The sequence below is a fragment of the Kickxella alabastrina genome (assembly GCF_025024165.1).
Source record: "Kickxella alabastrina strain RSA 675 chromosome Unknown BX661scaffold_95, whole genome shotgun sequence".
Taxonomy (NCBI): Eukaryota; Fungi; Kickxellomycota; class Kickxellomycetes; order Kickxellales; family Kickxellaceae; genus Kickxella; species Kickxella alabastrina.
The window spans coordinates 1-14,629 of NW_026251566.1; the positions used below are offsets into that span (position 1 = coordinate 1).

Below are 14,629 nucleotides of genomic sequence, written 5' to 3' on the forward strand. Positions count from 1 at the left end.
CATCAGGTACATTAGCCGGATACCGAGCCAAGCAGCGACTATATCACCCAGCTCGTCCATATTGATCAAAACGCACTTTTGCTCATCCAAGCACAACTGCGCCGCCATCGGACCATGCACCTACCCGCTAGAAACACCCACCAAAAAGAAATCCAACACGCCAGCAGCGTCACCAGCCAGTGATCTATATGGCACCGAGACTGCAATTAGGCAGGACTTTGGGTATCCAGCCGAGTACCACGCGGGATCATTCCCCTGGTTGTTAAGCGCAGAACGCCAGCGCGTGCCTGTGGACGATCTCTGTACACACGCAAGTGATCCCGGGCTTCTAACTACCACAATACAGTGGCTGCCCCTGGCTGCTCGTCGCAGGCTGGCGCATGCGCTTAACCTGCGCATTGCTGAGCGCGCATTGGGCTTGCACGCGATGGACTCGGTGTGCGCAGGCGCAGCAATGGCGCTGCCCGGTATCGCGCGGCTGCTGTCCAGCGCGTCCAGCAGCGCGACTCCCGAGGATACGGCGGCATCGCTGGCGCATGTCTTCTCGGCACCGCTGCTGGCGCGCTACACCAGCGATCTCGACCGCTTGCGCAACGACAACGTGCGGCTGGCGCTGGAGGTCTACTGCGTTAATAGCACGCGCATCCACCAGATCCGCACGCAGACTGGGCCTGCTGAGGCATTTGCCGCGCTGGCTTTGCTACAATCGTCGGCGTCATCGCCACCGTCGTGCTTGAATGGCTTGCGCGCGGGGCTGGTGCGCCAGGGCTACCGCTTCTCCAATGTGCTTGGCGCGTCTTACGCAACGCCAGTTTCGGGAAGCAGCAGCAGTGGCCAGTCACATTTGGAACCGGTCCCCTGGGCGAGCGGCGTGTGGGCAGCAGCGCAGGGCAAGGCCGACGATGTGCGTGTGCGCGTCGACGTCGAGCTGAACGTCGACATGCGCTATCGGCTGATCGGCCGCCACTCGGGGCCCTCCGGGTACGACCGGCACAACGGCACAACACAGGTCATTGTCGACGATGATGCCACGCGCAACCTGATCCTCACCCTAGAGTCGGCGCCGACCAGCACAGCATCGCATGGCAATGGCGCTGGGGTGTTTGAGTGGCGTGTCGCCGATATCGACTACCTGCTATCTAGCGAGAAGCGCATCAAGAGCGAGTTTGTCGAGGCACAGCATTATATTCACTGAGTTCTGACATTATTACAAAGTAACACATGCATCATCTAAACTTCTTTTATGTAAATAAAAAACCATTTTTGAAAGCTTTGTAGCAAGATGTTATAATATTATCATAATAATATTTTAATACAGATAAAGTAGAAAGGTGAAAAAGAAAATATAAAATCAGAAAAAACGAAGTGGTGTGGCAATTCACATATTAAGCCCAGTCCAAGCTGCGCTTGACAGCCTTGTCCCAGCCGGCCAGCATCTCTGTGCGCTTCTCATCCGTGATGCGCGACCAGAAAGCGGACACATTGGACTGAGCAATCTGGCGCAGCTCTGCCTCGTCCTTCCAAATACCAACGCCGAGACCAGCAGCCAGGGCAGCACCCAAAGCGGTGGTTTCGCGCATCTCCGGGCGCACAACCTCGATGCCCAGGATATCTGCCTGGATCTGCATGGCCTGCTCCGAGTTGGTCATACCGCCGTCGACACGCAGGCGGCGCAGCTCAGTGCCACTGTCCTTGCGCATGGCATCCAGGATGGCCTGGGTCTGGTAGCAGACGGACTCAAGGGTGGCGCGGGCAATGTGGCCACGGGTGGCGTACTGGGTCAGACCGACAATGCAACCACGAGCGTCGTCGCGCCAGTAGGGGGCAAAGAGTCCGGAGAAGGCAGTGACAAAGTAGACGCCGCCGTTGTCTTCGACAGAGTCAGCGAGGAATCCAATCTCGGAGGCAGAGAAGATGAGTCCAATTTTGTCGCGCAGCCACTGGATGGCCGAGCCAGCAACGGCGACAGATCCCTCGAGGGCGTACTTGGGCTCGGCGTTAGGGCCAAGCTTGTATCCGACAGTGGTCAGCAGCCCGTTCTTTGAGAAAATAGGCTCAGACCCGGTGTTGAACAGCATGAAGCAACCAGTGCCGTAGGTGTTCTTGGCCTCACCAGCCTCAAAGCACGACTGACCAACCATGGCCGCCTGCTGGTCGCCCAGGCATCCGGCAATAGGGATGCCCTCCAAGCGACCCTCGGTGATGGTGCCGTAAACCTCAGCGGACGAGCGAATCTCGGGCAGCTCCGACTCCTTGATATCAAAGAACTCCAGGCACTCGGCGCTCCACTTGAACTCCTTAATGTCCATGAGCATTGTGCGGCTCGCATTAGTGACATCGGTGACAAAGCTGCCGGTCAGCTTGTAAATCAGCCATGTGTCGATCGTGCCGAAACGCAGGGTGCCCCTCTCGCGCGCAGCCTTGACCTCGGGCACGTTCTCAAGCATCCAGCGCATCTTGACCGCGCTAAAGTATGTGGTGATAGGCAGGCCGTTGATCGTCGCAAAGCGGGATGCGGAGCCGGCCTCGTCGATGAGTCTGTGGACGAGATCCTTGGTGCGCACGTCGTTCCAGATGATTGCGTTGGTCAGAGGAAGACCGGTCACGCTGTCAAAGGCTACGGTAGTCTCGCGCTGGTTGGTGATGCCGACAGACTTGATCTGGCTGGCATTGTAGCCGAGGGAGTTGAAGCGACGGCAGGCGCCGGCAACGGCGGTCTCGACAGAGTCAAGGATCTCGATTGGGTCCTTCTCGACCCAACCGGCCTTGGCGTAGTGGTTCTGATACTCGCACTGGTGGCTAGCGACAATCTGGCCCTTGACGTCGAAAATCAGGAAGCGGGTCGATGAGGTACCCTGGTCGATGGCTCCAACAAAAACTTCGTCAGACTTGGACATGGTGGTTACAGGAAAAATTACAGATAAAAGTAGCAAGGAAGAAAAATAAAAGAACAATAAAAAATGTTGTTTGAGATATCAAGAAAGAAAAAAGGTCTGGACCTGAAGCGAAAAGATATTATTATGTGTTTGAGATACAGTGTTGGTCTGGATTAATTGAATGAGGCATGCGGCCGTTGCCTTTTTTATACCAGGAACAGAGAGGTCGTCTGTTGGTTGTAGAGGGGGGATAATAGCCAGTGAGGATGTATGAAAACGTCAGAGGGTTGTGGATGCAAAAGCACAGGCATAATGACAAAAGCAGACATGTGCATATTATCACCTTCCTTTTTTCACTCCCTTTTCCTCCGTCGGCGCCGTCGTTTGAGTGTGGAATGCGTGGGAGCAGAGATGCGAGGCCAGAATAAAAGTGTAGAGAAAATAAAGCGGAATTCGCACACTTTCTAATTTCGGACAAAACACCGATGCCAGGTAAGGCAGTCGCGTGAATCTCCCGTTCCAATTTACATTGACGGGCAGTGCTTCAAACACTATCTCAGAAGAAACAGCACTGCGTCCCAATAATACCTGTTTTGCCGTTATCTATTATCAAAATTTTACCCATGGCTGGTCCTTGCCACAAATACAAAAAAAGCACAGACGACGTTTTTTATTTTATGAAATGGCCACTCGCAATGTTGAAGGTAGAATACAGACACGAATCTATCACGAAAATCTCCAACCTTCTGACTCTCCCTGTGCGAATAAAGATAAATAAATAAAAAGCACATGCGCCTGCTGATTTCTTTTCCGCTTGTACATCCTCCATAAAGTTGAAGTAAATAAAAATGATATGGGAAAATTTACCCACAGATCCAGTATAAAGGTCATACTAAAGCTAACAAAAAGTTGCTTTGCTATCTCATAAAGCTAAATAGCAAGTGTAGCGCACGCGGATTGTAAATCCTAAGAGCCTCAACTCGTGCACCAGCCAAATCGATCGACATTTTACATTGTAAAAAGAGAGGCTGGAATATTGTACAATTTTGGATTTTTTTTGTTAAATGTCTGAGCACTGGGCCTCACATGGACAAAATTGCTGGCATGTGCAGCGCACGTCAATGAAAATAGGCAAGTAAATAAAATAAAGATTGACCAGCCGCTTGCCGCTGCCGCTGCCACTGCTTTTACCGCTGTCTAAATGATATTTACAATTCGGTCATTTTTATACGACGCAGCTAGATTATCTGCGTTTCCATTTGCTATTTGCAAGCTCCGTGTCCACGGAAACAATAAAATGTTTGAAAAAGTTTTACAGAATTTGGTTTTTTGGGCTTATTAATTTTACATATAAATATAAAAAACGCACGGTCCGACCGTTATATTCTTTGTTGCCACCCCCTTTGTCTGTTTGTCCGTATTGAGCCTAAAAAGTACCATTTTCCGCACGATCAACCTCGTATGCAAAAGGAAAGCAACCATCAGAAACATGAAACAACACCGAGATGCGGACACAGTTTGTCAGAAAAAAAGGCGCAAATCAAAAATGTACATGATTGTCCAAAAAAATTGTAAACGAAATAATTCCTTGAAAGGCTATTAATCGAGCATGTCCTGCTGACTGACTTTCACCAGCAAATAAACATACACTCATGCACTGCACGCATAAACGCATCATCCATCGCGTGTGACCCAGAATATGCAATACGCCCAAAAAATAAAGCAACTATTGTGTGTGCCAGTAATGTCCGACCGGATATTAGGCAGTTGCATATGTCAATGTATATATCGGCCGGCTTGATCAAACCAGTATTATAATGATTAAACCGAAATTGATTAAATGGAAATCATGCATGCTTTAAAAGCTACGAGCTTCTTCAAACTCGCTCTTGATGCGCTTCTCGCTAGATAGCAGGTAGTCGATATCGGCGACACGCCACTCAAACACACCAGCGTCATTGCCATGCGATGCTGTGCTGGTCGGCGCCGACTCTAGGGTGAGGATCAGGTTGCGCGTGGCATCATCGTCGACAATGACCTGTGTTGTGCCGTTGTGCCGGTCGTACCCGGAGGGCCCCGAGTGGCGGCCGATCAGCCGATAGCGCATGTCGACGTTCAGCTCGACGTCGACGCGCACACGCACATCGTCGGCCTTGCCCTGCGCTGCTGCCCACACGCCGCTCGCCCAGGGGACCGGTTCCAAATGTGACTGGCCACTGCTGCTGCTTCCCGAAACTGGCGTTGCGTAAGACGCGCCAAGCACATTGGAGAAGCGGTAGCCCTGGCGCACCAGCCCCGCGCGCAAGCCATTCAAGCACGACGGTGGCGATGACGCCGACGATTGTAGCAAAGCCAGCGCGGCAAATGCCTCAGCAGGCCCAGTCTGCGTGCGGATCTGGTGGATGCGCGTGCTATTAACGCAGTAGACCTCCAGCGCCAGCCGCACGTTGTCGTTGCGCAAGCGGTCGAGATCGCTGGTGTAGCGCGCCAGCAGCGGTGCCGAGAAGACATGCGCCAGCGATGCCGCCGTATCCTCGGGAGTCGCGCTGCTGGACGCGCTGGACAGCAGCCGCGCGATACCGGGCAGCGCCATTGCTGCGCCTGCGCACACCGAGTCCATCGCGTGCAAGCCCAATGCGCGCTCAGCAATGCGCAGGTTAAGCGCATGCGCCAGCCTGCGACGAGCAGCCAGGGGTAGCCACTTCACAATACTACTGCCGCTGCTACCGGCGGCAGCTCCGGTAGTTTCGAGGTCGCACATGGGCACGCGCTGGCGTTCGGCGCTCAACAGCCAGGGGAAGCAGTCCATGTGATAGCTCGCCGAGTACGACTCGCATCGAGGAATTGGCGTACTCTCATCGTACAGTGCGGGCCTTATATACCCATCAGCAGGGACTCGGGCAGAAGTGACCAGTCGGCGAGGAGTCTCAGCTGCTGCCAATTTCACAGTACCAGCTGGTGAGGTGGCTGCGCTCATTGCTTGTGCTGGACTTGGCGGGCAGCCAGCCACCGCCCCGACTACGTCACCTTTGCCTGTGCTCAGTGAGCGGCGAGCTGGGAGCATCTGCGCGTGTGTATTTAGACGAGAAGTCCAAGTCAGAGGGAGAGGGAGATGGCCGCCTCTGCTGCCACACAGGCTGCCGGCGGCAGTGACGTGGTGACCAGACAAGGTTATCCGGAACATAGATGATTGCATTAGGAAAAAGAGGAAATATTTTGACTGCGTCCGTCAAGTTTTCAAGCTGCGAATAGCTCGTTTTAAGTTGGGATTTGGGTTCTTAATTGCTGCCAAATAAATGCAAAGGACGTTTGAAGAGGAAAAAGATGGAATGAAACGAGTGTGTGTTTATGTTTGTGACTGTTAAAAAGTTGGTGCCTAGGCGGGGTGTTTCATTGCAAAAAAACAAGTGCTCTGTAGTATGCGCTAAAAGCCCTGTCTGTCGTTTCTGTTAGAACTATTGAGTAGTTCAGTTATTTTGTCACAAAAAATAAAATTAAATAACTGGAGAAAAATGCGGAGTGGCCGACTAGCAGCTGTAAAATCTTTCGTTAGAAATGAATATAAAAATGGATAAAAGTCAAGCTAAGCACACTTTTAGGGCCGACCGCGGCTGTTATATATAGTTTTTTGCTGGAGGCACAAAGACTTTGATGATTTTCCTCAACAAATTAAAAATTTATAACCGAAATTACGTCATATATCATGCACCCACTTGGCGAGTCAATTGAAAAAGGGCTGTTGCAGTTGCAATTGGACAAGCAAAAATACACATAATTTACCAGACCTTTTTTGTTTGGCTGACAGGCCTCCACGAAATTACAGAAAAAAGATTGGGCCCAAGTTTTTGTGTCCGGTCCAAACAATTTGAAGCTAGGCAACATTGATAAATGTGTATTGGTCTCTGGTTCATTTTTCTCGCACACTGTTTCAGGGATTCTGACATCATCAAAACATCACACTAAAACACAAATGTTGTGATACTGCCCCCTTTCAGCCGAAAGAAGCGGCTGCAAACAAAAATGCCCACCGCTTCCACACCTGCATTTTCTCATGCAAATATCTGGATACTTTGTTTTCCTCATGAATGCCTAAATTAAAGCCTGAAAATTATTAATTAAACTTCAAAAAATCGTGTTGCATGGCTCACTTGGGTGGCTGGAAAGGCTCGAGCAGCAGCCGCGAGAACGACTTGAGCTTTTCGACGCCACGAACTTCAGTTGTCAGCAGCGGCAGCAGCGTAACATGGAAGTCCTCGTAGAGGTCGAATATCTGATCAAGATACTTTTGCTGCATCTTGTGCCGCACCTTGCATTGATCGCAGTTGGACTCTTTTGATGGGAACAGCAGCTGGTTGACCACAATATTGTGAGTGTCAATGTTGCCGCTGGTCAGCTCCTGCACCAGGCGTTCTGTCTCGTAAAGGGAAAGGAACTCGGAGATGCACACGCACACAAACGTGGTCTTGTCAGGGTCCTGGAACTGACTGTTGACCTCTCTGATGACCGCCCGCATGTCCTCAAGCTTTGAGAAAAGATCCTCATGGTTGGTGCCCGCGCCCATCATTCCCGACATCTGCTGCATCATCGGGCCGAATCTGCCCGAAAGCTGCGATACCTTGGACAGTGCCTTTTCTAACACCGTGGGGAACGAGAGGAACCGCAGCGTGTGTCCAGTGGGCGCCGTGTCGAAGATAATCACCGAGTACTCCATTGACTTGACGAGCTTCATGACCTCGGCAAACCCCATGGCCTCGTCGACGCCCGGAATCGCAAAAGCAAGATCCTGCATTATTGAGTTCACTGCGCTGTTGTCTGCGCCATCAATCATCTCCTGAATGCTGCTCGTCGGGTCAATCTCCATGCAGTACAGATTGTTGAACCCACTCACCAGCGTTGGGTTCTTGCCAAACTTTTGCCCAAATGCATCAGAAAGGTTGTGCGCCGGGTCCGTCGAAATAAGCAGAACGCTTTCACGCGCTGCCGCCATTTGGATTGCCAGCGAAGAGCTACAGAGAGTGCGCATCATTTGCCATAACGTTGGCGTGTTTTTTTAGGTTAGCGCCAAGTGTCTAGCATTTAAATGTGCTTAGCAAATTATTCACGCCTGTTTTGCGATTTTTGATGTTGCTGCTGCTTTTATTATGATAATGTACCTGGTTGTGGTTTTGCCAACACCTCCTTTGCCACCAACAAAAACCCACTGAAGCGATTTCTGGTCAATAACATTCTGGAGAGAAGGTGCGAGCTGCTGCGATTCGTCGTCGGACATTGTTAATACTACTATAAGCGCGGGGAAATATTTCAGCCCTTTTTAAAAGATAGTGGGTGTTAAAATACTAAGGAAAAAATACTTTGAATTTCGCAAGATGAGCAAAGACAAACCTGCAAAATTTCAAAACTTTGCAAGTACAGCCACGCTGGGAAGCAACTTGCGGTTTCTGGCACGCCGGACTGGGGGGAAGTAGGAAAAGACGCGGATACGATTTCATGATTTGATTTGACTGATCGGACGAAACCTCCAAATCAAAAAATATCTGTGCATTATGTTTCAGCCTTCTTTCTTTTTTTTGGGCTGCAGCTTGTTTTCTTATGCCGTGTGCCATGGCTTTGAACCTTTTTTCTTTGCCTGCCGCATGCTGAGTTTAGAATGCTTACTGCCAATTTAATCCAAGACACAGGCGGCGCTTTAATTATCGGCATCTTTTTTGATTGCAACTGTGGCAATTTTTCTTTTTTATTCCCGGTGTAGCAGTAAATTCCGGGAACGCAGGAAACTCGGTCTGAACTTACTGTGAAATGTGCATCTATCCATAAAAAACAAACCATTGCGTAGTGAGCATTCCGACCATGGTATCTGCTGCCCAGATGGGGTTTCCCTTTTTAAATAATCATGAGCAATGTCAATTTCGTGGCATTGCCTTGCTTTAATAATATAAATTTTTAGTCACAAGCCGTAACGCCTTTATGGAGTTAAAATTTGTAATTGCTTCTTTTAAAGTAAGTATTTATGTGCACAACAATTTGTATATATTGATTATATTCATGACATTGTGGCTACCAATCCGGCCATCCAATGAAACTGCGGCATAGAAAATTGCAAGCGCCACGAAATGGTTTTCCACTGCTTACAGCATCGAACAAAAAAGCAATAACATCACGACACTTTTTCAATTGTCACCAATAGTATCTACACGATTAGTCCGTGCGAGTTGTTTTTGGGCAAACAAAAACTTTATGCTACAAATAAACTAATGCTGGTGCAAAACTCCCAGGGCATTTAACAGCCAATTTCCATTTGTCCGCTTAAAGTTAATTAAATTTTTAAAGAGTGTGGGGTGAGTAAAACACTTTTTTGTTACAAGCCCACCATTATGCATCTAAATTTGTTCAATGCGCCTCTTTTAGAGCATCAAAACAAGGCTGATGTAATTGCTGTTACAGCGTTTGAAACAAAAAGCTTTTTCAACTGAAATTTATTTCCAAAAAAAGTGCAGAAAAATATTATTTTCACTATCTCTTAGACACTGTTACCACAGTGAAAATACTAATGATGTTTAAAATCAATTGAAAAATGAATATTAAGAATTTAGCGCTATATTTACTATATACACTTTTATTCCCGCATATGGCAAATAAAACAAAACAATATTGGCTAAAAAAGGCTATACTTAAATACCAAAATAAGGCGGCAAAGTTATTTATAAGAATTCACATGCGTGGTTGTGTCTGAAGCAGAAGGTCTGCATAACTAATATGCAACACTATTCGAATGTTTTGTACAAAAAACGCATTATCTGCTGGAAAAAAACAAACTCCTTGCGACATATTTTTCAGTGGCAGACATGCCCATTTTAATATTGCATAGCACTTTTAATAGCGAGCTGAATGCATAATGGTGATGTGTAATGTTTTTGCCTACTTTTCTCTTTGAAATATACTAATATTTATACTCTAAATAGAAATACCAACAAAAATCCCGATAGCAATCAACTGTTGTTTTGTCATACCTGGTGTACGTTTTTTGTTTGTTCAAACCAGTGGACACTTTGTAACATGATTTCTTGGTTTCCGCTACTCCCCACCCATCACAAGGGGTGTCATTCGGGTGGCATTCTTATATCGGTTGTTTTGAATGCGCAAACTGCCTTATGCGCTCCTTTGTGACAATTGACAAAGGGATGACCATTACGCATTAGTAGTCAGACGATATCCCGCAGCCAACCTCTACGATTGCTCTTTATCTTAAAATGATAAAGCATAAATATAGTATGCGCTTGTTTTGAATAGTGCTATATCTGATACGACCCTTGCGGCACTTATGAATCACAAATACGCCATATAAATAAGCATAACATTTTTGTGCTAATCTTTTTAACCCACACGTCTAATATTAATACCGCTTAGTGCTCACATATTAACATACTCTTATAGACAGATTCAATGTTTTCAAACACCGAAGACTGGCGCAGCTTCAATACAATAAATCAGGGGCCTTTGCAGATGGAAAATTTGACACAGGACCCAAACAAACAAGAAACCTGCAAAACGCCTATCAAGCAAAAGCTATACACGCACAACTTGGATATTAATACCGAGTCTTTGCCGCTAGCACAGTTTTTTGAGCGCGAAAATGCAGGCTCAAACAGCGCATTCGGCTCAAATCAAGCATTATCTGATTCTCTCAACATTATACCAACCGGAGACAACCTGTCGTTTCCTGATTTCAGCGAACGTGTAAGTGTATATTTGTTTGATTATAAAGCCTTGGAACAATGTATACGTGTGATGCAACGAGTGACTAGTGTGTTGTTCATTGCTTATTGTCCGCATTAATAATTTAAAAGACCAGGGGTAAAAATCGATTATATTTTTTATTTTATTTCAACAAATAGTACCTACAAGCAGCAGCACAGCTTTATCGGCAAGATAATTGTTCTGATAACCACACCAACATTACAGGTAAGTATAGTAATTAATAGTTTACGCTTCTTGGCACTATTCTAGCATTATAAACATATATTAATTAGCGGCTGGTTGCTTTATGGACAGCCTCAAAGACATTGGGCATAACAGGAATCAAATATCCTAGTCAGAATTTAAACATGCCAACATGTCGATATGCGCTGTTCATAAATTCACAAATTGATAACTGATTGACGACTGGCTTACAAGTTGCATGGTTCATTGGTGAAAGGCAAAACTTAATTTACTTACATTTTACTCGCATTTAAAATATGTAGCGTATGATGGCGATTCTTCTCTTTGGCCAAATATCAATGTTGACTCGGACTTGTTTGGCGGGAAAGTGGGACTTTTTCTGCCGCCCAAATTTGTTTCTACAGACCTCACTATAACGCCCATGCCAACAGCTGCATTCAACAAAATGTCGGCGACATCATCCACTGCAGCATTTACCCCTTCTTCCTCTTTGGTTAGCGCTACTACAATGTCCTCTTACATCAGCACTCTACATGAGGCTAACATATTTTCTTTGCCAGGAGCAGTGGCCGCGCAACGCTCAATGTTTGAGATGACCAACATTGAAGGTCAATGGAATCCTGCCTTCATACCAAGCCACCATGTCGCCACTGACAATTCTGACTTGCATGCCACGCCCACAGAGAATATGCTGCCACAAAAAGCTGCAATGGCCGATAGCCAATGCAACAACCCCATTTCCCCACCACAAATGCCCATTCAACCGTGCAATGGGGGCACCCTTGCTGCTGCCTCGCTAATTGCTGCTACCACCTTGGTTGCCACATCTGCAGCTGACGCTGAATATAGCGACTTGTTCCCTGCAAAGAGCCCCGACTTGAAAACCGCCCTTGGCAACACAACCACCACCCAAAATGATGTTAGTGATGGTATGTTAGATACTAATAGGCTAGCAATAACCGCCCGCGCCCAGGATTTTCTTTCTCCGCACCTTTATCAATCTCTCCACTTTATTCCTGACATGGACAATTTTCCTCCACTTAACAACCTGATGTCTCCGTTCCAGTCATTTGGTCCACCCCAAACAACACAGCCTCAGCCTCAAACACAGACGCAGTCGCAACAATATCAACAACAGCAGGCACAGCGACAAGCTTACAACGATCAACCACAGCAGCATCAGCATCAGCATCAGAATCAGCAACAACAACGACAACGACAACAGCTATGCCAGACAGAGCAGGTAGGCCACTCTGCCGACAAAAAGGGTACATTTGCACAAGCTTCACACTTGTTTGAAATGTCTGCATTTAACTCTCCTGCTCCAGATACAACCAACTCCGCGCAGCACTCCACATCAATGTCTGTGTCGCGTATAACCGGGCCTGGCATAGCTAGCAGCAACCATCTGCTGGGATTTGACCCAAGCCGACCTATAGCCCCGTTCTCGTTTATCAGACCGGCTTCGCTCGCACCCGGAGACGCAGTTGGCGTCAGTGGAAACAGTGGTTTTGATGACAACATTGCTGCTGCCTCGTACCATGGCATGTCGTACCCAACGCTTCCTTCAGAAAGTATGCATGCGCCATCAGGAATGCATGGCCCAATCGGCCACAACGCTGGCGGATTTATGTCCAGCCCGATGATGTCCCAGATGAGCTCGCTGCCTTTAGCGGAAAACATCCAAATGCACTCTCAACAAGGTAGCCACGCGCATCCAAGTAGCTCTCTAGTGTCACAGATGCGTCCGTACAACATGGCGTTTGGCATGCCTGGGATGGGAGAACAGTGCATAATTTACGACGACCGTATGCAGGTGCCACCAATGCCCCACCAAGGGGGCAACTGGCTGCGGATCAGACAGCCCATCGACTATGTTGCGCCCCTCAAGAAGCCAATGAACTCGTTTCTGCTGTATTCCGCTGAGCGGCGCGTACAGCTCAGGCAAACGCACCCAGACCTAAATACGACCCAGCAGAGCACTATTTTGGCCCGCGAGTGGGCTAGCCTTGCCGAAGAGGAAAAGGAAAAGTACCGGGCAGACGCCAAGCAGCTCCGCGAGGAATACAACGCTCGGCGAGCAGAGCTCAGCCTCAAGCTTCAGCAGCAGCTTAACCAGCAGCATCTCAACATGAGCCTTGCACATCAGCCGCACCCGCCACCACATACACACGCTTCTCACCACCAGTCATCTCTGGATGTATTGGACGTCGGAATGCTTTCAAATGATCAAAATGCGCACATGCAATCTCCCAGTACGTTTGGGGCAGGGTTCTCGCAGCAACATTACCCCAACGCGGGCTTACAAATGCCTTCTCATACGCAGTTCTCACAACTCGCGCCTAGTGCTAGTCAAGGTCATTTTTATGGTCGCCACACGCCAGTGGCATCGTTTTCACAACCCCCGCACGAAGACATTGCATATGGCTCCTCTCGAGCAATGGCGGTCAACATGTCGGACAACTTCCAATTCGATTCATCGCTGTCTACGCTGGATGCTTCGTCTGGACCCGCTGGTCAGCACTATGCGCGGACAGTCGGGCGTAACACACCTTACATGCCAGATAACAACACAGGCGGCAGGGCATTTGGCGATGACTTTGACAAGCAAGGTATACATTAGTGAGCCCCCCAAAATAAACAAACGGTTGACTGTGCACACATCCAATTTTTTCACGTAACACTAAAATGGTATTATGCATCTATTTGTAGATCATAGATGGCAGGAAGTTAATTTAATGGGTTCCGAATATCAGAAGGACCACAGTTCCGCCCAATACCAACATAACCAGAGCCAGAACCAAAGCCAAAATCAACATCAACATCAACATCAACAAGGCCAGGCTCAGTACGTTATTCCTCGACCCTCGTCAACGTTGTCTTACTATATGAATGCTGGTGAGCAGCAGCAACAACATAATACATACCAACAACAGCAACAGCAACAATACCAGCAACAAGGCTACAAAAACAATAACAACGGCAATTCGCACAACAGTCTTGTCAGCACTGCAAATAGCCTGCTGAACGTCTTTGATAATGCAATTCACTCTGGTGAATTTGGAAATAGTGGCGGCATTCCTAAGGACATTAGCAAGTCAGCCTCGTTTGCCACTTTTGCCGACATTGGCTCTCTGGCAAATTTAGACAGCGGCCTGGATGCCGCTGACTTTGGCTCTGCCGGGAGACGAGGTGCTCTGACGGGTCAGCCAAATAACACCGACTTGAACCATATCAGAGAATACTCTGTTGCCACCACTGCCAACATTGCGGACAGCACCAATGTTGGCGATCGCAACCAGGCAGGCTCATCAAAGACGCGCGCTCGTCCTTCCAGCCCAGCCAAAAGGGCTCGAAAGAAAAGCAAGAAGGACCCGGATGCCCCCAAGCATCCTATGTCTGCATTTCTATACTACTTGACATCTGAAAGACCACGGCTTGCCAAACATATCGGCGACATGACTATTGGCCAGCAGACAAAGCTCATCGCCAAACAGTGGAAGGTCATGGATGATAATAAGAAGGCGCCCTGGGAGAAAATGGCAAGAAGCGACAAGGACCGTTATGCACGCGAGCGGCGAGAGTATCACAGCGGGTCTCAGCAGACTGGGACGCCCGCCCCTACGAGCTAAACACTTCGCGCTTCTCAATTATGCAGTTTTCATATTTTATATATACATCCACCAAACCATTCTGACAATAAACTGACTATCACTGGTAAAATTTTCTATAACAAGTATTAAAAAAATTCTCGTACAAAATACAGAGTACTCGGGTATTAAAATTATATATGTATGTATAAATTCGATGTGAAA

At 47.9% G+C, this 14,629-nt stretch overlaps 2 protein-coding genes across 2 annotated transcripts; one reads left to right on the plus strand and one right to left on the minus strand.

Annotated features, from left to right (window-relative positions):
- Positions 1-1,270: 1,270 nt before the first annotated feature.
- BX661DRAFT_190978 (uncharacterized protein) lies at positions 1,271-3,228 on the minus strand. The gene has a single exon (XM_051537663.1). It carries the CDS (start codon positions 2,895-2,897, stop codon positions 1,386-1,388), a length of 1,512 nt encoding a protein of 503 aa, XP_051388461.1. The 5' UTR covers positions 2,898-3,228; the 3' UTR covers positions 1,271-1,385.
- A 10,930-nt stretch (positions 3,229-14,158) lies between these two features.
- BX661DRAFT_126772 (high mobility group box domain-containing protein) lies at positions 14,159-14,401 on the plus strand (the record flags this gene model as incomplete). Its single annotated transcript, XM_051532476.1, has 1 exon — positions 14,159-14,401. A coding segment is annotated over one exon (243 nt), but the record flags the coding sequence as incomplete, so codon positions are not given.
- Between the last annotated feature and the right edge of the window lie 228 nt (positions 14,402-14,629).